At 48.6% G+C, this 25,996-nt stretch overlaps 1 protein-coding gene across 1 annotated transcript in view; it reads left to right on the forward strand.

The window, feature by feature from the left end:
- TMEM132D (transmembrane protein 132D) overlaps window positions 1–21,253 on the forward strand; it is a 774,579-nt gene extending 753,326 nt beyond the window's left edge. Inside the window, exons 6-9 of the mRNA XM_021072330.1 lie at window positions 5,085–5,290; window positions 7,880–8,153; window positions 11,117–11,308; window positions 13,888–21,253. Of these exons, the coding sequence (XP_020927989.1) occupies window positions 5,085–5,290; window positions 7,880–8,153; window positions 11,117–11,308; window positions 13,888–15,066 (1,851 nt within the window). The 3' untranslated portion in view covers window positions 15,067–21,253. The remainder of the gene's footprint in view (window positions 1–5,084; window positions 5,291–7,879; window positions 8,154–11,116; window positions 11,309–13,887) is intronic.

Below are 25,996 nucleotides of genomic sequence, written 5' to 3' on the forward strand. Positions count from 1 at the left end.
GTCAGCAGCAGCACCATAATCACCACCATCAGCAGCATCAACAGCAGCTTCTCCATCTCAGTTCTCTGCTCAGTGGACACAGCATAGCTATTCCGAGTCCCTGGCGTCAGCTGCCTCCACGTATTTCCGCTAAGATGACACTGCTTAGGTGTCAAGCCCTGCTCTCCCTCTGCTTTCCTTCCTCCCACTTTTCACCAATGTCTAGCTCCCACTTTTTCTTAGTACCTTGAGGAGAAAAACAGAGTTCCAAAACAGAAAACAAAATGCACGAAGACTTAGTTTTAAACTCAGGACTATGCCTAGCACACCTGGCATCTGCCTCTTTCAGCAGGAGTAAGGGGGCAAGCCTGCCCACGACAATCACCAGGCGCCTTGTTTGACAAGAGGGTCCAGAAAGCTAAAAATCATGAAACAGCTTCTTTTTCTGAAAGCAAGTCCTATCAGTATTTCCCTTTTCATTCCCTCTCTCTCGATTATCTGTGACAATTCAGCCTAATTCAGAACTGAAAGACTTGAAAAGAAAAAGCCAGAGTTCCAATCATGGCTCAGCAGGTTAAGGATCTGGCCTCGTCTCTGTGAGGATGTGGGTTTGATCCCTGGCCTCACTCAGTGGGTTAAGGACCTGGCATTGCCACAAGCTCTGGCGTAGGTCGAAGTGGCAGCTCAGATCTGGCATTGCTGTGGCTGTGGCTAGGCCGGCAGCTATAGCTCTGATTCGACCCCTAGCCCAGAAACTTCCGTGTGCCACAGGTGCGGCCCTTAAAAAAAAAAAAGAAAAAGCCTAAGATTCAAGACTCACCAGCCCTGAAGAAAGGACTGTCGCCACGACACAAATTATAATAAAGCCACCCAGGCAGGTTCCATCCTGCTTTGCAGTCAAATTTAAGTATTTCTGCTGCTGGCAGACGCTTAGACACCTGCAGCTCATACATGGACCCAGGTCCGCATATCCCTCCAAGATACTGACAATGCACTGGACGCCAACCCTCCTGGCACCCCTCTGGGTGTGCTGCACCCCTGCTGCCTCACCAGGAAGATATAAGAGGCTGTCATCAATGATCTTTTTTTTTTTTTTTTTTTTGCTTTCTAGGGCCTCCCCACGGCACATAGAGGTTCCCAGGCTAGGAGTCAAATCAGAGCTGTAGCTGCTGGCCACAGCCACAGCAATTTAAATCCAAGCCTCGTCTGTGACCCACCTATATCCCAGCTCACAGCAATGCCAGATCCTTAACCCACTGCACAAGGTCAGGGATCAAACCCGTGTCCTCATGGATGCTAGTCAGATTCATTTCCGATGGACCATGATAGCAACTCCCTATAATCTTTTTTCTTTTTTGGCTGCCCCACAGTGTAAAGAAGTTCTCGGGCCAGGGATCAAATCTGAACCATAGCTGCAAACTACACCACAGTTCAGCAACACTGGATCCGTAAACCCACTGCACCGGGCCAGGCATCCACCCTGCATCCCTGCCACTGCAGAGACACTTTTGACTCCATTGCACCACAACAGGAACTCCCTTTTTTTTAATGGCCACACCCGTGGCGTATGGAAGTTCCCAGGCCAGGGATTGAATCCAAACCGTAGTGCAGACTATGTGACCTACACCACAGCTGAGACAACACCAGAACCTTAACCCACTAAACCTGGCCGGCAATCCTGGCACCTCCACAGCGACCTGAGCCGATGCAGTGAGATGCTTAACCCACTGCACCATAGCGAGAACGCCTCAGCAATTCTTTTTTAAACGTTCGAACAACCTAGTAATTTCTGCCTTGCTTTTTTTCATGCCCTTCTAAGTGCTGGAGGGAGGTTTTGCATCCTTTAAGACAGACTTCGGGAGAGCATTAGGGCAGGAGTGAGGCCCGTGCCAGAGAGGGAGGCAGCTGGGGGCTGATGGGTTGAGTCTGGTCTTGGCCGCTTTGCAGCTGTGTTTGGCCTTGGGGAAATGTTCCTTAATGTATCAGACCCCAGGTTGATCCTCTGTGAAGTGACAGCAATGGCCCCTGCCTCCTGGGTTGTTGTGACCACCAACAGGGGTCACATATGTGACATGCTCAGCCGCTCGGCCGGGCACAAGGTAGATGCTCAATAAACCCAGCAGCTCGCTCCTGCCTACCCCCCACCCTGAGTTCAACCAGCCAGGCCCCAGAACAAGGAGGGCACCCTCACGGCCTCTGTGTCCATCCTCCTCCACCTCTCTGCGCCCCCTGGTGGCTGCTGGGAGTAAGGACCACAGATGGGGTAGCTTGAAACCACACTTCATTTTCCCACGGTTCCAGAGGCCAGAAGTCCAACATCAGTTTCCCAGGGTGGCAGTGCGCCTCACTTCCTCCTGAGGCTCTAGGAGAGAATGCTCCTGCCTCTTCTGGCTCTTAGAGATGCGTGCCCTGGGGTCCTTGTCCCCTCCCTCTGTCCTCAAAGCCTGGAACGTGTCATCCTGCCTTGGTGACACATAGCCATCCTCTGCCATGGCACTTGAATCTCCCTATGCTTCTCTCCCATAAGGACATTCGGCTCACATTCAGGGCCCACCCGAATAATCTAAGATAATCTGTCCACCCCAAGAGTCTTAATCTTACCTTCAAAGTCCTTTTTGGGCCCAAATAAGATAACAGTACCAGTTCCAGGGATTAGGACCTGATCCCTTTAGGGATCATCATTCTTTTGACTACACAGCCCCAAGGATTTGCCCCATTCTTTTTTTTTTTTTTTTTCCTTCTTTTTATGGCTGCACCTGCAGCATATGGAAGTTCCCAGGTAGGGGTTGAATCAGAGCTGCGGCTGCTGTCCTACACCACAGCCACAACAACGCCAGATCTGAGCCACATCTTTGACCTACACCACAGCTCATGGCAACGCCAGATCCTTTAACCTATGGAGCAAGGCCAGGGATCCAACCCACATCCTTATGGCTCCTAGTCAGGTTCTTAACCCGCTGAGCCACAACAGAAACTCCCTTTGCCCCCATTCTTGTTGAGGATGAGCACGAGCTCTGCTGGAGAGCCAGGAACCAGAGGCAAGGCAACAATGGTCCTTGCTTTGAACTTGGCTCTTCTCTCAAACGTCAGTAGAGAGGAGCAGTCTCATACACAGGCACTAATTGAGAATGTAGATTCCAGAGCCAGACCCCAGGGCCGAACCATGGCTGGCCCTGCCTGGGCAGGGGCACCATAGACAAGCTCCTGGATGCTCAGTTTCCTCATTTGGAATATGAGGTTAACGGGAATGCTCAATCCTCGGGTTGCTCTGAGGATGGACTGAGCTAACAGGTGCCTGGGTTAATGTGTCTGGATTCTCTGGAAAGCAAAGCCTGATACATGGACTTGAGGGCAGCTGGTGTATCTGGGAAGTGATGCCAGGAAGCAGAGGGAGGGCCTGGGAGGCAGGACAGGATAGCTGAATGGAAGAGAAACCACTGGGAGGTGCTATTGAGCTGGTTGCCATGGCAGCGGGCAGGCGGGGAGAATCCCATGGAGAAGTTCCGAGGAACCATGAGGAAGGAAGCTCAGCATCTGCCCACACAGTGGAGATGGGAGGGTGTCAGCACATGGTTCACTGAGGACTTTCTCAGGAGACATCTGTTGGGAGTGAGGGAAGCAGGATGCAGGAAACGGGGAGAAGATGAGGCAGGACCCTTTCAGATGAAATTGAAGCTTGGCTAATCCCCAGAGGAGCTCTGGGTCGTGAACTCTACACACAGTTCACCCCTTCTTGAGGCAAACCAGAACTCATCACAGCACGGGGGGGGGGAGGTACCTAGCACCCCAGTAACTGCAGGTACAGCTCCATCACCTAGGGGTGGTCCTCCAGAAGAGGTACAGTATAAATTGTCAGCAAAGCACCTGCAGTAAGTGGGGATGAGTGCACCCAGCCAGGCAGAGATCCCAAGAGTGGTGGCAGTGGGGGCTCCTTGGCATTTGTCGTTGCCGAGACCAGCTCAGCAGGTGAGGGCTGAAGAACGGGTGCTGTGAAACTTAAGAAAAAAGTTAACATAAAACAAGACACAGAGACATTTATCTTAATTAAAGGTGGGAACCGGGGAACTTAAGGTCTCAGGGACCAAGAGCCCCACCTCAAGAAACCACATTGCTTTTATTGTGCTCTTTGGGATTAGGTCAAGTGAGGAGGAAGCTATAGGTGCAGGGTATAGTTTATTATTATTATTATTATTATTATTATTATTATTATTATTTTAAAAGTCATATAGCCGGTATCTGGTTAAGCTTTTATTCTGACCTTTAGGCATTTAACAGTCATTAGCATTGAGGAAGCTTGGCATCAGCTATCTGTGCATCTACGCATAGCATCTAAATCATCATTGTGCTTCTGCAAACAGCATGCCTATCTGTGGCAACCCTGTGTGCCTAGGTTTGCGCCTCGTTCTCCTTGCTGATGCATGTTCTGCTAATGACCCCTCATAAACCACTTGGGGCCTCGAGGTTCCTCCTTCTCTTATTTTAACAGGACATATCATGCTGTGCAAAGGGCGTGCCAATCTACTCAGGTCTGGCATGCCTAGACCAGGTCCGGCATGCCTAGACCAATGCATTATGTCCTCATTCAGCTGACCACATGAATAACTTATGCCTTTGGTCTTTGTTCTTAAGCTTAAGTCATTTACCAGCACTGCCACTGTGTTTCAAGCAGGAATATGGGGTAAAGCAAAGCAGAACAAGATGGAGTTTTTAGCATAGAAAATAGAAACCGAGAAGCTAAGAAAATATTGTAGAAACATGTCTCCCAAAATGTCATCAGAAAGCAAAAACCAGGAGTTCCCCTTGTGACTCATTGTGTTAAGAACCAAACTAGTATCCATGAGGATGCGGATTTGATCCCTGGCCTTGCTCAGTGAGTTTAGGATCTGGTGTTGCTGTAGCTGTAATGTAGGCTGGTGGCTGCAGCTCCAATTCAACTCCTAGCCTGGGAACTTCATATGCTGCATGTGAAGCCCTAAAAAGGAAAAAAAAAGGGTCTACATTAGGACCCCCCAAAAGCCACAACACTTCCCATTCCTCCTCTGCTTTTCTTTTGGGATATGATAAAAACTCAGGCATCCCCATGCCCCTGTCTCTCTTCCTCTCAGGTTTCTGACAGATGTGACTATGTCTTCGTCAATGGGAAAGAAATGAAAGGCAAGGTGAACGCGATGGTTCACTTCACCTACCAGCACCTAAGCAGTCCTCTGGAGATGACGGTGTGGGTGCCTCGGCTGCCCCTACAGATCGAGGTCTCGGACACCGAGCTCAACCAGATCAAGGGCTGGAGGGTCCCCATCATCTCCAACAAGAGGTGGGTGTGTTGGTCAAGGCTCATAGCAGAACCCAAGTCAAGTGCGCTTGGGCTAAAGGTGGAAATGCACAGGGTAGCTAACTTCAGGCATGGCTGGTTCCAGGGGTTCAGCATCTCTCTTTCCCCCTCTCAGCTCCAGTTTGCATCAGGCTTTTTCTCATGAGGTTCTGGACTTTCTCTCTGTCTTCTCTGTGACTACAGAATTTCATCCTCTCTTCCCCAGTAATTCCTGCAAGAGTCCTGGCTTATCCTCATTTGGGTTGTGTGCCTATCCCTGATCTAATCACTGGAGGGGAGGTGGAGGGAGTCGGGAGAGGGAGAGGAGGGAAAGAGGAGGAAGAGAAGGGGGTAGGGGAGAGGAGGAGGAGGGTGGAGGAAGAAGGGAGGAGGACAGAGGGAGGGGGAGGAAGAAGATGAGGGGGAGGAGGAGGGTGAGAAGGAGGGAGGGAGGAGGGGGGGAGGGGAGGGGGAAGCAGGGCAAGTGGGGGTGGGGGAGGAGATAGAATACACTGATTGGCTGGCTAGGCTTTAGCCACAGTTCCTGGCTGGAGCCAGAAGAGCTAGAGAAAGAGGTCAACCCTGTCTGAACCAATGGATCAATACCAGGAGAGGGGAGGACTGATTCTGGAAGGGCACAGAGGTCCACCAGAGAGACATCTGAACAGATGCTGCCTGATCTGGGCAGTCTTTCTGTGTCCCCTGCCCAGGAGCTCAGAGATCGCCTTCCCTTGGGGAGATGAAACCTGAAGCTCTGTACCTGTGCACCTGGCACATCACTCTGACAGTGTTTGATGGAGTGACAAGTCCCCACCATCCACATCAGGCAAATAAATGGGCATCGGGTACAGAGTTGTAAGAGCTTGGGCTCTTTGTCCAGAGACTTCATCATCTCAGAGAAACCCCTGCTTAAGGAATCGTATCCAAGTCACCCATAAAAAGTCAAAAATGAGCATGGGCAGCATTAGACAAGGAAATAGTCCTGGGGTCTGGGTACTTGGCAGGTACTGGAGAATTGGTACCCATCTGAAGGATAACTTTTACATTCCTTCCCTTGCAACCCACCTCTTTTAGTTCTTGTGACCCCTGTGGCTTCAGGAATGAAGGTTAAGATCCCCTGTCCAGTTGGAAGATGGTTTCAGTGATGACCCTTTTCCGAACCACTGGGGTTTCGGGTGTTGGGTTGGGAGAATGGATTTAAGAGGGTAGGCAGTTGCAGGAAAAGACTCAGCCAAGAATTGGCTGCAACTGATCTTGGACATCCTAGGTGCTGCTCAGCTGGGCTATGGCAGGGATGTCATGCTGAGAATCTCTGATCGCTGGTATGGCCTGAGTACCGACCAGTCTGAAGGGACTGGCTTGGTCAGCAAAGCTCTCAGATGTCCCCAACGATCCCCACCTCCAGATTCACTTTGCAAAATCCCTTCTCTTCTGCATATGAGCTGGACCTAGGAAGTTTCTTCCAGGGAAAGATCATGGAAACAGAGTGAGTTTGACAGGGGAGCCACTGTTCTGATGGAAACAGTGGTGCTGCTGGGAAGGGCCAACAGCACCTAACTCTTCAGATGTGGGGAGAAACTAACATCTGCCTCCTGGTCAAATCATCCTTGCCCTTTCTACACTTATTATTACTTAGAGGCTTACCTTGAGTTAAACACTCACCTCCTTTGTGCCCTGGTTTATAGGCTCTACTAGTCATCCATAGCCCGATTATATTAATTATCTATTGCTACATAATTTAATGGCTTATCACCAAATCAAGGGGCTTAAAAGAATAGCATGTGTTATCTCACAGTTTCTCTAGATCTGGAATCCAGGCGAGGATTAGCTGGGTTTCTCACAGGCTGCAATCCAGTTGTCAGCTGGAGCAGGGGTCTTACCTCCAAGCTCAGGTGCGGAAGGATTTGCATCCAAGTTCAGGTGCATGTTATCGGGCCTCAGCTCCTCACGGGCTGCGGAGATTAGCGCCCCACTTCCTAGTTGGCTGTTGAGGTGAGGGCCCCAGTTCTCAGTGGCTAGTGAGCTGAGAGCTGCATTTCCTCATTGGCTGTTGAGCTGAGGGCTCCAGTTCCACGTTGGCTGTTGGCCAGAGGCAGCATAGTTTCCAGCCATAGGATGTCCCCATGGGGCCACCCACCACGTAGCCGCTGGCTTCATCACTGGCAAGCAAGAGAGAAGAACCAAGAAAAGAGTGCTGACCAAGACAGAAGTCACAGTCTTTGAAAACCAAATCTTGAAAGCGGCATCCTGTCACTTTTGCTGTGATCGTTCATTGGAAGAAACTTCCTAGGTCCAGCTCATATGCAAAAAGAAGGAATTTTGCAAATTGAATCTGGAGGTGGGGATCGTTGGGGACATCTGAGAGCTTTGCTGACCAAGCCAGTCCCTTTGGACTGGTCAGTACTCAGGCCATACCAGTGGTCAGAGATTCTCAACATGACCCCTGCATGTCTGTCTGAGCCCGCCTGGGGCTGTGGACTCTCCGAAGGCAGGGATCATGCCCACTCACCCTTTGCAGCCCCTCCCATGCTTCACCCTTGACTACTGACCCCTCAAATCAGCATCTGGTAAACTGAACCGACCCTTTGACAGGCCAGCTCGGGACAGTGAGGAAGAGGACGAAGACGAGAGAAGGGGCCGGGGCTGCACTCTTCAGTACCAGCATGCCATGGTGCGAGTCTTGACTCAGTTTGTGGCCGAGGCGGCTGAGCCTGGGGCACACCTGGCCCACCTGCTGGGCTCGGACTGGCAGGTGGACATCACGGAGCTGGTAAATGACTTCATGCAGGTGGAGGAGCCCCGGATCGCCAAGCTGCAGGGGGGGCAAGTCCTGATTGGCCAGGAGCTTGGGATGACCACCCTTCAGGTAAGGAACCACCCCCGCCACGGTGGCAAAGACTTTCTGTATCCTTGCCTCATCTCCACCCAGATGAGAACCAGCTGTTTGTCATCACTTAGAACAATAGCCATTTATAAAAAATTTTTATGAAATCTAGTTGATAGACAATGTTGTGTTAATTTCAGGTGTACAGCAAAGTAATTCAGTTATATAATTAACTGAATATATATAATATTAACTGAATATTATCTATGCAATATATAATTATACATATAATTATATAATTATTTATGTAAATATAAGTATTTTTTTCAGATTCTTTCCCTTAGAGGTTACTAAAAAATTCCAAGTTCCTTGTGCTATATAGTAGGACCTTGTGGTTATCTATTTTATACATAGTTGTATGTATATGTTAATCCCAAACTCCTAATTTATCTCTTCCCCCCTTTCCCCTTTGGTAACTGTAAGTTTGCTCTCTATGTCTGTGAATATATTTCTGTTTTGTAAAGAAGTTCATTTTATCATTTGTTAGATTCTCTATATAAATGATATCATATATTTGTCTTTCTCTGACTGACTTACTTCATTTGGTGGGATAATCTCTAGTTCCACCCATGTTGCTGCAAATGGCATTATTTCATTCTTTTTATGGCTGAGTAATATTCCATTGTATATATGTGCCACATCTTCTTTATCCACTCCTCTGTTGATGGCCACTTGATTGCTTCCATGTCTTGGAGTGAAGTGAATAGTGCTGCCATGAACATTGGAGTGCATGGATCTTTGGAGTTATGGGTTTCTCTAGATAGATGCCCGGGGGGGTGGCATAGCTCCCTATTGCATGAAACATGGAAATGGTCCTATTGGGGTATCTGAGACCCCTAGTTTTTCCCTTTTATTCTCACTGAGCCTTCCTGAGTTATAAATTCCCTTGTCTGCTTTCTTCTAGGGACTCAGATTTCATACTTCATGCAATTCAAATTGTCCTAACTAGACTTAGAAATTGAAAAGGGTCTTTGGATAGAAATATGGGGCTTTGATAAAGGAATTGAATGAGTCCAGGGAAAATTAGCGTGACATACGTCTTCACAAATATTGCCCACAACTAGGACAAGAAAGCCATTTTACCCAGAAGGTTAAGGATTCATGGGCAGAGGGTGGGGTGGAAGGAGCCTAAATCAGCCCTCTGTAACTTGGGTGAGGGGCAAGCTGGAGGGAGAGATGATTTCATAGATGTTTTCCAAAGCAGGATTTCCTCCTCAGGGTCTAAATTAAACTTGAATTTCATTCCCCAGAGCATCACAGGCATCCAGAGACAAAGGAGACTTTGGGACACTGGCGTCAGTGGTGGGACTCACTGATGAGTTTATCAGGGGATGCAAGCTGACGTTCCAAAGTGCAGCTGAGTGTCATCTGATATGTGACCTCACCTCACTGCTCCACATTCCCCAGAGTGTGGAGCGCTAATTCCTGGTGACACACAAGATGCTTTAGGTGGTGCATGGGCCAAGCGTCTCTTCTTCTTTTTTGTTTTTGTTTGTTTGTTTGTTTCGTTTCGTTTCGTTTTGTGCTTTTTTAGGGCCACACCCTCAGCATATAGAAGCTTTCCAGGCTAGGGCTCAAATCGGAGCTGTGGCTGCCAGCCCGCACCATAGCCACGGCAAAGCAAGATCCGAGCTGCATCTGCAACCTACTCTGCAGCTCACAGCAATGCTGGATCCTAACCCACTGAACAAGGCCAGGAATCAAACCCGAATCCTCATGGATCCTAGTGGGTTTGCTACTGCTGAGCCATGACAGGAACTCCAAGTGACTCTTCTTTGAGAGCAGCTGGTAATTGAGGATTATGTTATAAGAGAGAAATCTAGAAATAGATAGCTAGCATTCTGAAACCATTTTTCTTTGATGCTATGAGGTTTTTAAAAAGAAATTATTTAAGTAAGATAGTTTGACACAGAAGGCACACTAAGTAATAGGACAAATGATCCATGCTGTGGAAGAATCATCCAGATGGTGCTCAAATGAAGGAAAATGTGATTTTTTTTTTCCTCTCAAGGACTGAGGTGGTGCATGATGGGTGAGGGAGTTTGTTTGTAGGCTAGGGCTGTGGCACCAAGCACTACCCTATCTACTCCTAACCTCATCTTCCTAAATGGTTAAAAATGCACTAGATTTTCAGAGTTCCCTGGTAGGCCAGTGGGTTATGGATCTAGTATTGTCACTGCTGTGGCTCAGGTTTGATCCCTGGCCCTGGAACTTCTACATGCAAAAAAAAAAAAAAAAAAAAAAAGTATTATATTTTCACAAGCAAGCTGTATCTTTTAGAAGAAGGCAAGGTGCTCCCATCGTAGCACAGGAAAACAAATCTGACAGGGAACCACGAGGTTGCAGGTTCGATCCCTGGCACCACTCAGCAGGTTAAGGATCTGGCGTTGCCATGAGCTGTGGTGTGCAGGTCGCAGATGCAGCTCAGATCCTTTGTTGCTGTGGCTGTGGTGATTTGACCCCTAGCCTGGGAACCTCCATATGCTGTGGGTGCTGCCCCCAAAAGACAAAAAAAAAAAAAAAAAAAGGAGTTTCCATCATGGCGCAGTGGAACAAGTCTGACTGGGAGCCATGGGGTTGTGGGTTCGATACCTGGCCTTGCTTGGTGGGTTGAGGATCTGGCGTTGCCGTGAGCTGTGGCGTAGGTCGCTGACATGGCTCGGATCTGGCGTTGCTGTGGCTCTGGTATGGGCTGGCAGCTGTGGCTCTGATTGGACCCCTGGCCTGGGAACCTCCATATGCCATGGGGGCATCCCTAAAGGGACAAAAGACAATTAAAAAATAAAAGAAGAAGAAGGCATAAGTGGGCAAGACCCATCCTTGCTCTTTCTGACTTGTCTGTCTGTCTCTGTTCCCTCTTTTTCATGGAGCCATCTTTCATGCCACTGGAGGGATTTCTGGAATAAAAGAGGAGGCTTTTCCTCTCTGTCACTTCTGCCTTTCAGATCCTGTCACCTCTGTCAGATGCCATCTTGGCTGAGAAGACCATCACTGTGCTGGACGAGAAGGTGACAATCACAGACCTCGGGGTCCAACTGGTGACAGGGCTGTCCCTCTCCCTTCAGCTCAGCCCAGGGAGCAACAGAGCCATCTTCGCCACTGCAGTGGCTCAGGAACTTCTGCAAAGGCCCAAACAGGTGTGGGGGTGGGGCCTGTGGCACTGTAGGGAAGGGGTCATGTATTAGGAGGGGTCACACAACAGGTGGGTGACATCAGGTGGGTGACAAATTAGGTGAAGGTCACACATCAGGTGGGTCACATCAGGTGAGGTCGCACATTAAGTGAGGTCACACATCAGTAAGGTCACACATGGGGGGCATCACACACCAGGTGTGACATTTTTCTCTTTATTTGAATCCAGCATGTGTTGAAAGAGTGCGTGTGGAATGTTTGTGTGTATGTTTGTGTTATGTACGTGTGTTGTGTGTACGTGTGTGGTGTGTATATGTACATGTCATTGTGAGTGCTTGTATGTTGATACAATGGGCACTGTCTGAAGGACACTCTCCAAATGTTCTCTCCTCTCCTCCATCATCAGAGGTGGATAAACATTGTTCCGTAGAAGGAATGTAGAGCTTAACCACCAAGGATAGGAGGCTCAGGCTCTTCATTCCTACTCCCCCTGAGATGGGACCATCCTTCCGTGGGGCTGCAGGAGGGTCTGCAGCCCGTGTAGGGAATTTTGAGGCAGCTTCCCCTATAGGTCAGGAGCCCCTCCTGGAAGCTCTCTCCCCAGGCCCATCTGGGCCCCCTCTTGCACCTGCTGAGGCTGCAACTACATTCAAGCCAGAAGACACATGGAGGCTTGCCACTTTCCCAGCCCATACCCAATGCCAGATGCACCCCTGCTAGCTGTCACCTAATCCTTTGCCCCTTTACTATGGTCTTTGGTACAAAGGTTTGCATTAGAAAGCATTTGAGGCGTTCCTATGGTGGCTCAGCAGGTTTAGAACCCAACATTGTCTCCATGAGGATGCAGGTTAATCCCCGGCCTTGCTTAGTGGGTTAAGGATCTGGTATTGCCACAAGCTGCGGTGTAGGTCACAGATGCAGCTTGGATCTGACATTGCTGTTTGTGACTGTGGTGGAGGCTAGCAGCTGCAATTCTGATTTGGCCCCTGGCCCAGAAACTTTCATATACCACAGGTGCAGCCAAGAAAAGAAAAGAAGGAAGAAAGCAAGAGAGAGAGAGAGAGGAAGGAAGGGAGGAAAAAGAAAGGAGAAAAGAAAAGGAAGGAAGGAAAGAAAAGAAAGAAAGAAAAGGAAGGAAGGAAGGAAAGAAAGAAAGAAAGAAAGAAAGAAAGAAAGAAAGAAAGAAAGAAAGAAAGAAAGAAAGAAAGAAAGGAAGGAAGAAAGGAAGAAAGAAGGGAAGGAAAAGAAAAGAAAAAAGGAAAGAGAAAAAAGGAAGAAAGAGGAAGGAATGAAGGAAAAAGAAAAGAGAAAAGGAAGGAAGGAAAGAAATAGGGAGAAAGGGAGAGAAAAGAAAAGAAAAAAGGAAAGGAAAGGAAAAGGAAGGGAAAAGGAAAGAAAAGAAGAGAAAAGAAAAGAAAGCAACAAAAAAGACAAGATATTGAAATGTACACAACCCTGGCGCTGGCCACTCTTTCGTCTCCCAGTTTCCCCCAATGTGTTAAAAGGGGGATGGAAAGACAAAGATTTTCCCAGCGATGAGCTTCCTCCCTCTGGCTGGGTGGTTTTATTCCTGGCCTCCAAGCCAAGACCGTGTCTCAAGCCAACACAAACCTATTCCCAGATGCAGATGTGGCAGGGCCAACACAACCACAGCTGACAGCTCCTCTGGGGCGCCCTTGCCTAAACAAGGGACCTTAATCGGTGTTGTGAGTAATACAGGGAGGCTCGGTATTAAAGCAACTTAAAAATAATGTAATAAATAGCTTTCATTTAGACGTGTAACACTTGTAAATGATCCCACTAACCAGTAAATCTCCTTTGACGTGCAATTTATTACTGTGCAGAAGTAGATCCTGCACCACAGAAAGAACCCATCTTTTTTCAACACCTCGGGAAAGAAAGCAAATGTTATTAAGGGGTTTTTATTCCTGGTCCTGATTTGTCATTGTCATTTCACTGTTGTAGTTTTCTTTGGCTTCTTTACAAGACTTAATTTTTCTTTCGTACCCTTAGCACTTTTTTTTTTTTTTTTTTTTTTTTTTTAGCTAAGCTCCTGGCATGAGGATTTTCCCAGGCCAGGGATAGAACTTGCACCATTGCAATGACCCAAGGCACAGCAGTGACAATGCTGGATGTTTAACCTACTGAACCACCAGGGAACTCCCTTGTTTTTTTTCCCCTTGTTACTTTTTTTTTTTTTTTAATTTTTAAAAAATTTTATGGCCGCACCTGCAGCATATAGAAGTTCCCAGTCCAGGGACTGAATCTGAGCCACAGCTGCAATTGTGCCACAGCTATGGCAACGCCAGATCCTTTAACCCACTGCACCATGCTGGGGATCAAACCCGTGCCTCTGCAGCAACCCAAGTCTCTGCAGCAACCCAAGTCTCTGCAGCTGGATTCTTAACCCACTGCACCACAGGGGGAGCTCCCTCCCTTAGTACTTCTTATCTCTTATTTCTACACTGCTTAAACCATTTTCCTTTGTTCTTGCAGTATTAATTTTGCTGCAGAGTGCTTACTTTACTGAGACTTTGTAATCTTTTGACCCATTTTGATGAACTTACTTCTTTCTCTTCAATAGGAGGCAGCCATCAGTTGCTGGGTCCAGTTCAGTGATGGTTCTGTCACCCCCTTGGATATTTACGATGCAAAAGACTTCTCGCTGATGGCCACATCCCTGGATGAGAAGGTGGTCTCCATCCACCAAGACCCCAAGTTCAAGTGGCCTATCATCACTGCCGAAGCCGAAGGACAGGGAGCTCTGGTCAAGGTCGAAATGGTTATTTGTGAATCGTGCCAGAAATCCAAGCGGAAGAGCGTGCTGGCTGTGGGGACCGCCAACATCCACGTTAAATTTGGCCAAAACGACGCCAACTCCAACACCAGTGACAGCAGACACTCGGGGGCGGGAGTTCACCCGGATAATAACATCAGCAACAGAAGACCCCCCAAACCCTTGCAAGAGTGGGGGAGTCCCGAGGGCCAGTACTTTGGCAGTTCGTCCATGGGCCTCATGGAAGGAAGGGCCTCCACAACAGAGAAGTCCACCTTCCAGAAGAACCAGGGCCAGGAGAGCCTTTTGGATGATGACAGCCATTTGCAAACCATGCCCTTTGACCTCACCAGCTTCCCAGCCCAGGTGGACCTGACCAGAAGCAACGGGGAAACGGAAGACCCCACGCAGGCATCCAAGGGGCTGAGCGACTTGGAAATCGGGATGTACGCCCTGTTGGGTGTCTTCTGCCTGGCCATTCTGGTCTTCCTAATAAACTGCGCGACCTTTGCCTTTAAGTACAGGCACAAACAGGTGCCCTTCGAAGAACAGGAAGGTATGAGTCACTCGCACGACTGGGTTGGACTGAGCCACCGGACCGAACTCTTGGAGAATCACATCAACTTCGCCTCCTCCCAAGAGGAGCAGATCACCGCCATCGACAGGGGCATGGATTTTGAAGAAAGTAAGTACCTTCTCAGCGCGGGTTCCCAAAAGAGCATCAATGGACAACTGTTCAAAATGTCAGGCTCCACCCTCACGGATGGGAAGGATCAGAAGAGCGAGCCCCCCACGTCCCCTACCTCCAAAAGGAAAAGAGTGAAGTTCACCACTTTCACCACCATCTCCTCGGAGGACGGGTGCTCCACCGTGAACTCTATAGCCACAAGTCGGGAGGATACCATGAACTGGGTCCACCAGGATCTGGACCCTGGGGAGTGTCGAGAGTCATGCGGCTACGTGGAAGGTTTACACGAGGCTGTGTAAGCCGGGGGCGTTCACGCACCTTGGTTCTCACTCACCTTTCGGCCTTTAATTTGGGGACATGTGGCATTCCCCAGTGGGGGAAAGAAAAAGACAGGACAAGGAGCTCCCTGGTGGCTCAGTGGGTTAAGGAGCTGGTGTGGCCACTGCTGCAGCTGAGGGTCGCTGTTGTTGGTGAGGGTTCAATCCCTGGCCTGGGAACTTCCGCATACCATAGGCATGACCAAAAAAAAGCAAAAAAAAAAAAAAGGAGAAGATAAGGCTGATATTATCCACAGAGCCCCAGAAAATGACCTTAGCTCCAAGAGGGAGGCCTCAAGTGGGACTCGATCGAGGTCCACATTGCAGGGTACAGTGTCTTGGTCTGTGTTGAGAGGTTTATCATCATGCATGGCAAGATTTTTTTAAAAACTTGAAAGCAAAATGAGTTCTGAATCACCAAGCTTTGGAGAGCTTCCAGAAAGAACAGTCTCTCCCCCCATCTCTAATCAGTTTGGATATGGTCAAAGCCATGCAGCTGCCAGAGTCAGCGCTGCAGACTGCAGGTGCAAAACCAGACTCAGGTTGTGCAGAAGCAGAGAGATGAGAAGTGGTCCTTGCAACTGGTGCCCTACATCCCGCTGTGAGCATGAGCAGAGGCGGAGTCCAGCACAGCCCGCAGCTCTCAGGAGGCATGGGTCCTCTCAAGACTGGGTCCAGGCAAGCCCAGGTTCTTGACAAACCCAGGCAGTTGCCGACAAGGACTGAAAGGGAACCAGCGGGCAGATAAGCCACCAATATATTTGTAACTAGATTCTAAGGTCAAACGCGCGCGCACGCACGCACGCACACGCACACACACAGACACACACACAACCCCTCTGAGCCATTCAGAGCATCTCTTGTTGTGTGTAAACGAGGGGTCCTGGGTACAGTGTTTCAAATGAGTTCAAAGAACCAGGCTTGCTTTTTTTTTTTTTTTTTTTAAGCAAAATAACAGTGTTCACATTTGTACACATCCCCTGCATCGCCGCCTTTCCAAAAGTCGTTGGTCACTTGTGGGCGGGGCTGGGGGGGGCAGTGTCAGCCAGCATTCATTGGGTCTCTTCCACTGTGGCCTCTGTGACAACCACAAGGTGACAGGCTACACTGAGGGCCCAGTGGGTGACCTCCACACGTGTCTTTCTTTGAAGAGGCTGGTCTTTGAGGGTCAGCAGCACTCACGGTGAATTCGGCCCCAAGGAACGCCCGTGCCCCTTTGCTCTTCCAGAGAGAGGAGAGGCCTGTTTGGGGGATGGGCCTGTCACAGTCCCATCCAGTCGGCTGCTCAAGGCTAAGGAGACCAGGCTGAGTCTCCAAGCAGAGGATAGAGGGTGGGACTTGGGGTGTGTGATGAGATGGGCCCGGCGGGGAAGCCTGTCCCTGCTCCGTGTGGGTGGAATGCGAGGCTTCTTTTCCACCTTGGAGAGGTGGAGGGGGCCCAGGGGCTGCCGAACAGGGAGGAGGGTTGGGTTATGCCAGCGTTTGGTCCTCATGTCAGCCCTCAAAGGGTTAATGTTGCTTAAAATCAGAAGGACCCTTGAATATCTCCAAAATCACTCATATGCTGCGAAGCCTTATGAAAACAGAGGTAGGGGAATGCCTGTTGTGGCTCAGCGGGTTAAGATCCCAACATAGTGTCCATGAGGATGCAGGCTTGATCCCTGGCCTCGCTCAGTGGGTTAAGGATCAGGCGTTGCCACAAGCCTCTGTGTAGATCGAAGATGTGGCTGCGATCTGGTGTGGCTGTGGCTGTGGCATAGGTCTGCAGCTGCAGCTCTGATTCAGCCCCTGGCCTGGGAACTTCCATATCCTGCAGGTGCAGCTGTTTTAAAAAAAAAATATATATATATATATATATCAGAAGTGGGGAGAAATGAAGGTTCTTACTCCCTTGCCACACTCATTCCAAAGCAGAAAATGATGGTGGAACCATTGCCAAGCAGGTCTGGTTTTGAGAATTTCGGTCAAGGGAGAAGTTACCCAGAGGAAGCCATCCTGTTGAAGTGTGTGTGTGTGTGTGTGTGTGTGTGTGTGTGTGTGTGTATTTTCCCTCCTATGTATCTTCTCCTATCTCTCTGCTCTTTTGATTTCTTTTCCAATTTCTCTTCCTCTGTGTGTCTGTGTTCTCTGAACCTCTCTGCTTCCTCTGTCTCTCCTCTCTGTGCCTCTCTTTCTGTATATAATTGAATTCTCCTTAGATCAAGGGTGTCAATGCCACCAGTTTACCCTGAATCTCAGCACTCTCGTCACCCAAACTACGGTGCTGTAAGTTTGCTCAAAGACTGGGATTCCAGCTACCATAAGCCGCCTGCTGCCATCCCCAAGTTGAGTTTCTCTGTCTGGCAGGGTGATTAAGCTGTCACCCCTTTTCAATGATAATCCTTTCCTTTCAGCGCCCCCCCCCATTTCATTCACTCTTTCCCGCCTGATATTCCGTTGAATCTCACAGCCGCTGCCCCGTCTCCAGTCCCTCTGCGTGCAGAATGTATTGTAGATTGTAAGAATGTAATATATATTTATAAACTTACTGACTGTAAATATAAAGTTTGCCTTCCGGGGCTTTATGGCTGTCCTTTGTCTTTCTAACACACTGACCCCCCCCCTCCCCCCAGGGGACCTGGCGTCCACAGCAAATGACTCCAAAGCTGCGGCTTTGGGTAAATGAAAATGCAGATTTAAGGATCCCAGCACAATCCAATTACATCATGTAATTCAGAGCTCACTGCTCTCTGCATTGAGGCGATGTTGACACATGATGACAGAGTATGTTGTATACTAAGTATCTCTCCTGCAGGACCTGAAAGGATTTGCAAATAAATCACACATGCAATTCTCTGCTAAAAGCCTGCTGACGGACGGCGGTAAGTGAGAAGCATGGCAGGCGAGTGAACATTCCAGCCTCCCTTTGGGCTTCAGAGAGGAAAAGGGCTCTGTCATTTCTTTGGCTCTCGCTGGTACATTCAGATGTCAGCTTCCTGAGGCAGGTATGTACCCAGGGTGATTCTGGGCTGAGTTTAAGAAAAAAAAAAAAGTTGATTTTTAGATTCCTCTATTAATCAAATCCCCAGATGATTCCCCAGAAAAGGAGGTTGCATGAAATCCTCATCTTTGTGCAGAGTATCAAGTGATGGATCATTCGCTTTTTCAACCAGTATTTATTAAACATCTACTGTATGCTAGGAACTATGGAAAACACTGGAGGTGAACATCAGTAAATAGGGCAGACCTGTGCTTACTCTTAAAGAGCTTACCTCCAGTGGAGGGGGAGGGGGGAAGGAGATAAAGAGCAGACAAGATAATTTGCAGATAGTCATAAATTGTATGAAGATGGGTTACAGAACAGACAAAGATGGAGTAAACATTGAACACGTTGGCTGTTTCACCTAGAAACCCTGGATGCCTGTCTTCTCTCAAAAATTCAGACGCTCTTTGGGAGTTCCCATCATGGCCCAGTGGTAACAAACCCAACTAGTATCCATGAAGACATGGGTTCGATCCCTGTCCTCGATCAGTGCGTTAAGGATCCAGCATTTCCATGACCTGTGCTGTAGGTCGCAGACGTGGCTTGGGTCCTGTGCTGCTGTGGCTGTGGTGTAGGCCAGAAACTGTAGCTCTGTTTCAACCCCTAGCCTGGGAACTCCCATATGCTGAAGGAGTGGCCCTAAAAAGAGGAAAAAAAGTTTCAGATGCTCCGGCAAAAAGAGGCTTACAATCCAACTTGGCCCTAATGGGACCCTGTGGGTTGCTGCTGTTGCCTCCAGGCAGGATGGGAGTGCCCCCCCATACGGCCCAAGGTCCCTGAGAGCCCCCCCACACCCAGATCATCTCCCCAACTCAGGAGTGCAAATTTCATTTTGCCACTGCCTCACCGTTTTTCTTATAATAGCGAAATATTTCTCCCCAGCCATGTCCCTACCCCAAAGGGCAGAAAACAGAGATGGAGGAAACTGTGTGTTCTCCAGACAAAACTAGGAGAAGTATATTGTTGTATGGAAGAGAGAGCCTCTGCATCTCCCAGGAAAATATAAAATGTTGTCTAAAGATCACAACTGATGGCGTTCCCTTCATGGCTCAGCGGTTAACGAACCTGACTAGGATCCATGAGGATGTGGGTTCGATCCCTCACCTCGCTCAGTAGGTTAAGGATCTGGCATTGCCATGAGCTGTGGTGTAGGTTGCAGATGCGGCTCGGATCTGGTGTAGGCCGGCGGCTACAGCTCCAATTAGACCCCTAGCCTGGGAACCTCCATGTGCCACGGGTGTGGCCCTAAAAAGCAAAAAAAAAAAAAAAATCAGAACCGAAGATGTGTTCATCACAACCCCTAATACGATCTCTGCACCCAGGAGCCAGGAAAGACATATGAAGATCTTAGTAAACTGATATTTCAACAGCGTGTCTTTGGGAATGGGAAAAAAATAAGTGATGCTGCTTGATTTCTCTTAGCCTGGCCTGCTCCCTCATTTTCAGCCCCTGCAGGGCAGGAGGCAGCAAGTTCCAGTCCTGTTGACTAAGATCAGACCCCGCCAGCCCATGGGAACCAGGATCACCAGCGCCCCCCAGTGGAGGCCATGGCTTCCTGCGGCTTTCAGTGCCCCGGACTTGAGTGATCCTTCACCAGCTACATTCATTTTCGTAAGGAAGTCCCACAGACTGAGGACTACAGAACAGCAGACATATGCTGTCTCAAGCTGGAGGCTGGAAGTCCGATAAGGTGGTGGTTCCTTCTGAGGCTCTGAGGGAGACTGTTCCAGCCCCTCCCGGCTCCTGGTGGAACACCCTTGTTGTTCCTTGTCCTGCAGACGCTCCACCCCATCTCCGCCCCCACGTAATGTGTATGTGTCCAGTGTCCATGTGATGTGTCCATGGGATGGCGTTTTCCATGTGATGTGTTTGTGCCCAGTGTCCAAATTTCCCCCTTTTGTATAAACGCCCTGCCATTTGGATCTGCGCCCACCCTACTCCAGCATGATATCATCTTAGCTAGAAGGAGCCAAAAAGACCCTCTTTTCAAACAAGATCATATCTAGTACTGGGCGTTAGGACTTCAACGTGTGAGGTTGAGGGGCACAGCTAGACCCAAAACACTTGCCTCTGACCGAGGTCTTGGACAGCGGAACTGGTGAGCAGACGGAGGGTGTAGCCAAAACTGACTTCTGCATGCCAGCACCAATGAAATCTCAGAGACAGCGGTTAGGGTGAAGCAGAAAGAACAGCTTTATTGCTTTGCCAGGCAAAGGAGGCCATAGCAGGCTAACCCCTCAAAACTGTCTGCTCCTGAGAGAGGATGGCAAGAGGTTTTATGGGTTTAGCTTGAGAAAACAGGGCTGTTGATAAGGATTAGGGTCCTGCATTCTTCTCCCTCTGTAGATCATTTCAAAGTCATCAAGGCCAGAATCAGGGGGTCGGTGACAGTTTCTGGTGGCCTCGGGATTATAGAACTTTGACCTTCTCTCTGCCCTGAAGATGGCTCGCAAAAGGAAGGGGGTGTGGGGAGTGTTTCAAAGGGAAAGAAAACACCAGGTGCCATGTAACTAACCAGAAAGCCAGCATTAGTAAAAGAGAGCAATGAAGCAAGGAAGAAACCATTTGTGAAAATCCGGGTAGAGTCAGTGAGGGGACCAATGCAGAACGTAACATGGAGACAGTTTTAACTAGTTTTTAGCTGTATCCATATTTCCTCATCATTCACACTCGAGTCAGCCGTTTGAGACTGCAGGGAGGCTAAGGAAGAGCCTTTTTCTTAAAGCACAAGGACCCGGCAGCTTGTACACAGTTTCAAGGGCCACTGAATGCTCAATGGACCGATCAGGGTATGAGGGTTCCAGGAATATGTGTCTGATCTGGAAAAAGCCTTGCCTTGCCCTCAGTTTCACACCCACTTTACAAATGAGGCTGTGCTAGGATCCCCTGGGAGTGCAAGTGAGTCATTTATCTCTTTCCTTCTGGGAATCTCAGAACTGGGAATTAATTACCCCATGTGTCGCTTCCCAAGATTCTACCATTAGGGCCTCACCAGTCCCTCCCCAACCCCCCACTCTGCTGTGGCAGCAGCCCTAGGGGTCCTGGCAGGGATGCAGTTGATCCAAGGGTGCTCCCTTGTGATGGCTCAGGTCCTCCAGTCCAGGGGTCATTGGGTCATTGATGGCGAGGATTAGCAAGGCTGTGACTGAGGGGTGATGGTTGGGGTGGGGGTGGGGGTGGGGGTGGAGCGTGGTGGCCAGAGGTCCAGATATAAGTGTGACCCCTGCCTGGCCCAAAGGCCTTCCCCTCAAGTTCTCTATCATATACTTTCCCTACATCTGGCCCCAGGAGATGTGTAAATGGGGTTAAACACTCCTCTGTGTGTTGGAAGGTTGTAGAGAGGATAATTGAAGGTGTCCTGAGGCTGTCATTTGGGAGGTGCATTGGCTTCCTGGAGCGACCGTTGTAAAGTGACACAAACTGGGGGCATAAAGGCACTGGAATTTATCCTCTTCACCATTCTGGAGGATAGAAGTCCAAAATCAATAACCTTTGATTTTATTCAGGAAGGTGTTAATAGAGTTGGTTCTTCCCTTGGCTGCAAAGGAAAATCTGGGCCATGCTTCTTCCCCGGCTTCTGCTGGTTGCTGGCAACCTTTGGAATGCTTTGGCTCTCAGACGCATCCCTCCCATCGCTGCCTCTTCCTGTGTGTCTCTGGGTCTAAATTTTCCCTCTTTTCGTAAGGACGCCAGTCACTGGATTAGGGCCCACTCTACTCCAGTATGGCCTCATCAGGACTTGATAGTATCTGCAAAGATGTTCTTTCCGGACAAGGTCAGAGTCACCTTATTAGGATTCAGAGGTTAAGATTTTGACACACCTTTCAAGGGACCCAATTCTACCCACTCCAGGAAGGAAGTAGTCCCCCTGGATGGGAAGGAGTGCTGTCTTGATGTTTGCATTGGAGAACATCTTTTCATTGTAAGTGGCTTTTAAAAGTGTCATCTAATAGGACTTCAGAAGGACAGAATTAATTGCATAGGACCGAACAAGTGGAGGTGAACTGGCCTCAGGAATGGTTGGATCCAGGTTCTATCTCTTCCTCTCTCCTACTCTTGACCAGCATTTGCCTATTTGACTTCAGGCTCGGGCAAAACTTTTCCATACAGTGGCCTCTGGAAGCCCTAGCCTTGGTAGTTTCACAGCAAGGACTCTCAGAGTAAAGATAATAAGTGTCTTGACACTATCAGGAAAAGTCTCTCAAATGATCTAATTGGACAGCTGGAGCCACAAACTGAACATAAATCAAATCTGTTGCAAGGAGATGTAATGGTCCAGGCCTTGATCACAGATGTTTCCTTCCAATCCTAGAGCCTGTGGAGGCAGATCAGTGTTCACTTGCACCGTGGGGACACAGAGAGAGAAGGGACAGACTTCAAGGGAAAAACAAGATATTTTGCCTTAAAAATGGATGTTGGTCCTGCAAAGCAATGGGTCCCCCTGCTCCCTTCATTGCCTTTTCCTAGTTTCCCCACCATCCCAGCCCCATAAACTTTGCTTTCTGGACATCCGGGAAGATTCTGGAACTGTATAGAAAGGACCCCAGAAAATTGAGGGTCATGCTGAAGAAGAGAAAATAACCTGCATAAGTCCACCTTGAAACCCATCCATCTCTCTCTGGCTGGGTCCCCCTGAGAGTCCTGTGGGTCATCAGACTCTCTGTGTCACTACCTCTTTCTAGGGCAGCTGGACTTTAAATTTCTCATGGTCAATTTTCCATGATGTTCCATCAAGTCAGATGTGCCATTTATGCTAATGGATTCAAAGCACTATGGCCAATGTTTGTTTTATAAATTTAAAAGCTTCTGTCTTTCTCTCCTTTGCTCTCCCTGCCTCCAGAGCATTTCATGGCTCTTAGATGAATCTACTAAGTAGACAGTCAATGTTTGCTAAATGAAACTTAATGGGGCGACCTTTTAAAAACATAATTCAAATCATGTCACTCCTGGACTTAAAACCCTCCAGTAGATGCCCATAAATCCTAGAGTGAAATCTGGACTGAGGACCATGGTCTTATAAGCCCAGTGTGATACAGATCTGCCCTGTACTCCACCCTCAGTTCCTGCTGCAGCCCTTCTTGCTCACTAACTCCAACCTCACTGGTTCCCTTCTGTTTGTTCTTCTAACAAAACAGATCCATTCCCACCTCAAAGTTTTGCCCTCTTTGTCTGTCATTTCTTGAGTTCTATTCTCCCATGTTGTCCCTGGTTTGACTCCCCCTCATGACTCAGGTCTTAGCTCATATCTCCCTTCCTCAGGGAGGCTATCTGAACACCTTAGAGTAGCCTCACACCCCTCCCATTCAAGTCCCTCCTTCTCTTATCCTTCCATCTCATAGTCGTCATAGCTCCTAGAGAACTCTGGTATGGTCCTTTCTAAATATTTCCTTTCTTGTTGATTGTCTAGTAGACTATAAGTTCCAGAAGAGTAAGGATCTAGTCTTAGTTGTCCTCTGCTATATACCCCTTGACTAGAGCCATGTCCAGCAAGAGTCAGCAGTCAACAAGTATTTGTTTTGATAAATGGATGGATGGATGGAGGATGATTTGATGCTTGAATGAGTGCTTGAATGGATGGGTGTATATTTGAATGGATGAGTGGATGGATGGATGGATGATAAGATGTTTGGATGGATGATGGATGGATAGATAGAAGATGATTAGATGCTTGGATAAGTGCTTGAACAGATGAATGTATATTTGGATGGATGAGCAGATGGATGGATGAATAGATGCTTGGATGGATGGATGTTTGGATGGATATATGTTTGGACGGATGGATGATGGACAGATAGAGGATGATTAGATGACTTGATGAGTGCTTAAATGGATAGATGTTTGGATGGATGGATGATGGATGGATAGATGGATGATTGGATGAATGCCTGAATGGATGGATGGATGACTGGATGGATGGATGGAAGAATAGATAGATTTTTGGAAGGATTGATGGGCAGGCAGACGGACAATGAATAGCTTACACAACGTGAGTGGAAGGCAGAGTCTAATAAATTAAATTGGCCACTTAGTGGGAACCATGAAATAAACTTAATTGTTTCCAGAGGACTTTATACATACATATATATATTATATATATGTCTATATATATAATCTAGTTGCACCACCATATTGTTGTGACCCCAGCATCTTCCCCTGGGCCAATAGACAAGTCTTCAGATTTGGTCACCTCAGGGAAGATAAAAATAGTCAGTTGCAACCAAATCCTGACTTCAAGAGGGCATAGAAGACAATACCTCTTCTCCTCTATTTCTATAGAGACTTGGCTGGCTTACCCACAAGGTCCAGCCCCCTGTGAGTGAAGCATGGTTAGAATTAAATATTCCTCTTCTTCCCAGACCAACCCCACTGGGTGGAGGGGTTCACTATAGCTGGAATCCTGCCAACTATGTTCCATAAAATCAGTATGTCCAGCATCTACTGACAAAGATATTTCCCTGGCTTTTTCATCTCCCCAGGAAAGGAAGGGGGCTCCTTTCTTTATCTTGAGCCCCCAAGTACTTGTGGGCTTTTGGACATGAGGGAGTGGGGGCTGAGACAGTCATGCTCAGTACTTTTCCCAGCCTGCTTGCAGTTCACTTGGAAGTTCACATGATGAGTTCTGGCAATAAGTGTGAAAAGTAATGACTGGTGTTACTCCAAAGGGGGGCGGTCGAGGAGTTCCCATTGTGGCTCAGCAGGTAATGAGCCGGACTGGTATCCATGAGCATGTGTGTTCCATCCCCACCCTCGCTCAGTGGGTTAAGGATCCAGCATTTGCCATGAGCTGTGGTGTAGGTCGCAGATGTGACTCACATCTGGTGTTGCTGTGGCTGTGGTGTAGACCGGCAGCTGTAGCTCCGATTCCACCCCGAGCCTGGGAACTTCCATATGACTCTAGTGCGGCACCCCCCCCCAAAAAAAAACCACCACCAAGAGAGGGGGTCAACGACAAATGTCGTGAATTCTTCATAATCCCTCTGATCCCAACTTGGTGACCAGGAAGCCACATGTTGACGTGTGGTCCCACACGTTAAAGGGAGCCTAGGTCCCTGAGCCACCCTGGGAGGTTTGGGGCCCAGAGAGGATGGGACCCTCACAGACCCTTCCTGACAAGAAAGAGACCTTCCTCCTGTTCACTAACTGCTACTTGCGTTCATCAGTGACCATAACTGCGTTGATGGCTACAGTAGTTGTTCAGTCGATGCTGGTTTATTGAATGACGGGATTCCTGAGGGCAGACCTTCCTGTGAAGGCCAGAACTCGGAGGCAAGGGGAACCAGATGCACGCCAAACCAGGTGCCTTTTCCCCTTTAAGGATCTGCATGACTTGATTGCCCACGTGAACTTGGCCTGAAGGAGCGGAACAAACTCAGCATCTTGAGAGCCAAGAGGTCTCTTGAGGCCTAACTGTGATTCTTTTTACCAACCTGAGGAAATTGACCAGGGACTTTCTGGGGCCAGCCTTATAGCTGGTGGGAGCTAATTCGTCAGCCAGCTTTGCTCTGTCTGTGACAGTGTCACCCAGAAGCCTGGTGTTCCCAAAGGCCTTTGTGCTGGCCAGTCCTCCCAGCTCCACTTATGGCCCTGCTCCCAAACTACCCTTTTTCTTTTTGCTTTCTGGGGCCACACCTGCAGCAGATGGAAGTTCCCAGGCTAGGGGTCAAATCGGAGCTTATAGCTGCTGGCCTATACCACAGCCCCAGCAACGCCAGATCCTTAACCCACTGAGCGAGGCTAGGGATCGAACCCACATCCTCATGGATACTAATTGGATTTGAATCACTGAGCCACAACAGGAACTCCCCAGTCTACCCTTTGAAGTACAGAACTCAAAGTGCGGCTGTGGGTGCTGTGGTTCTGAGGAGCTCGTTTCCAATCAGCTGTGCCTCC

The sequence above is a fragment of the Sus scrofa genome, chromosome 14 (assembly GCF_000003025.6).
Source record: "Sus scrofa isolate TJ Tabasco breed Duroc chromosome 14, Sscrofa11.1, whole genome shotgun sequence".
Taxonomy (NCBI): domain Eukaryota; kingdom Metazoa; phylum Chordata; class Mammalia; order Artiodactyla; family Suidae; genus Sus; species Sus scrofa.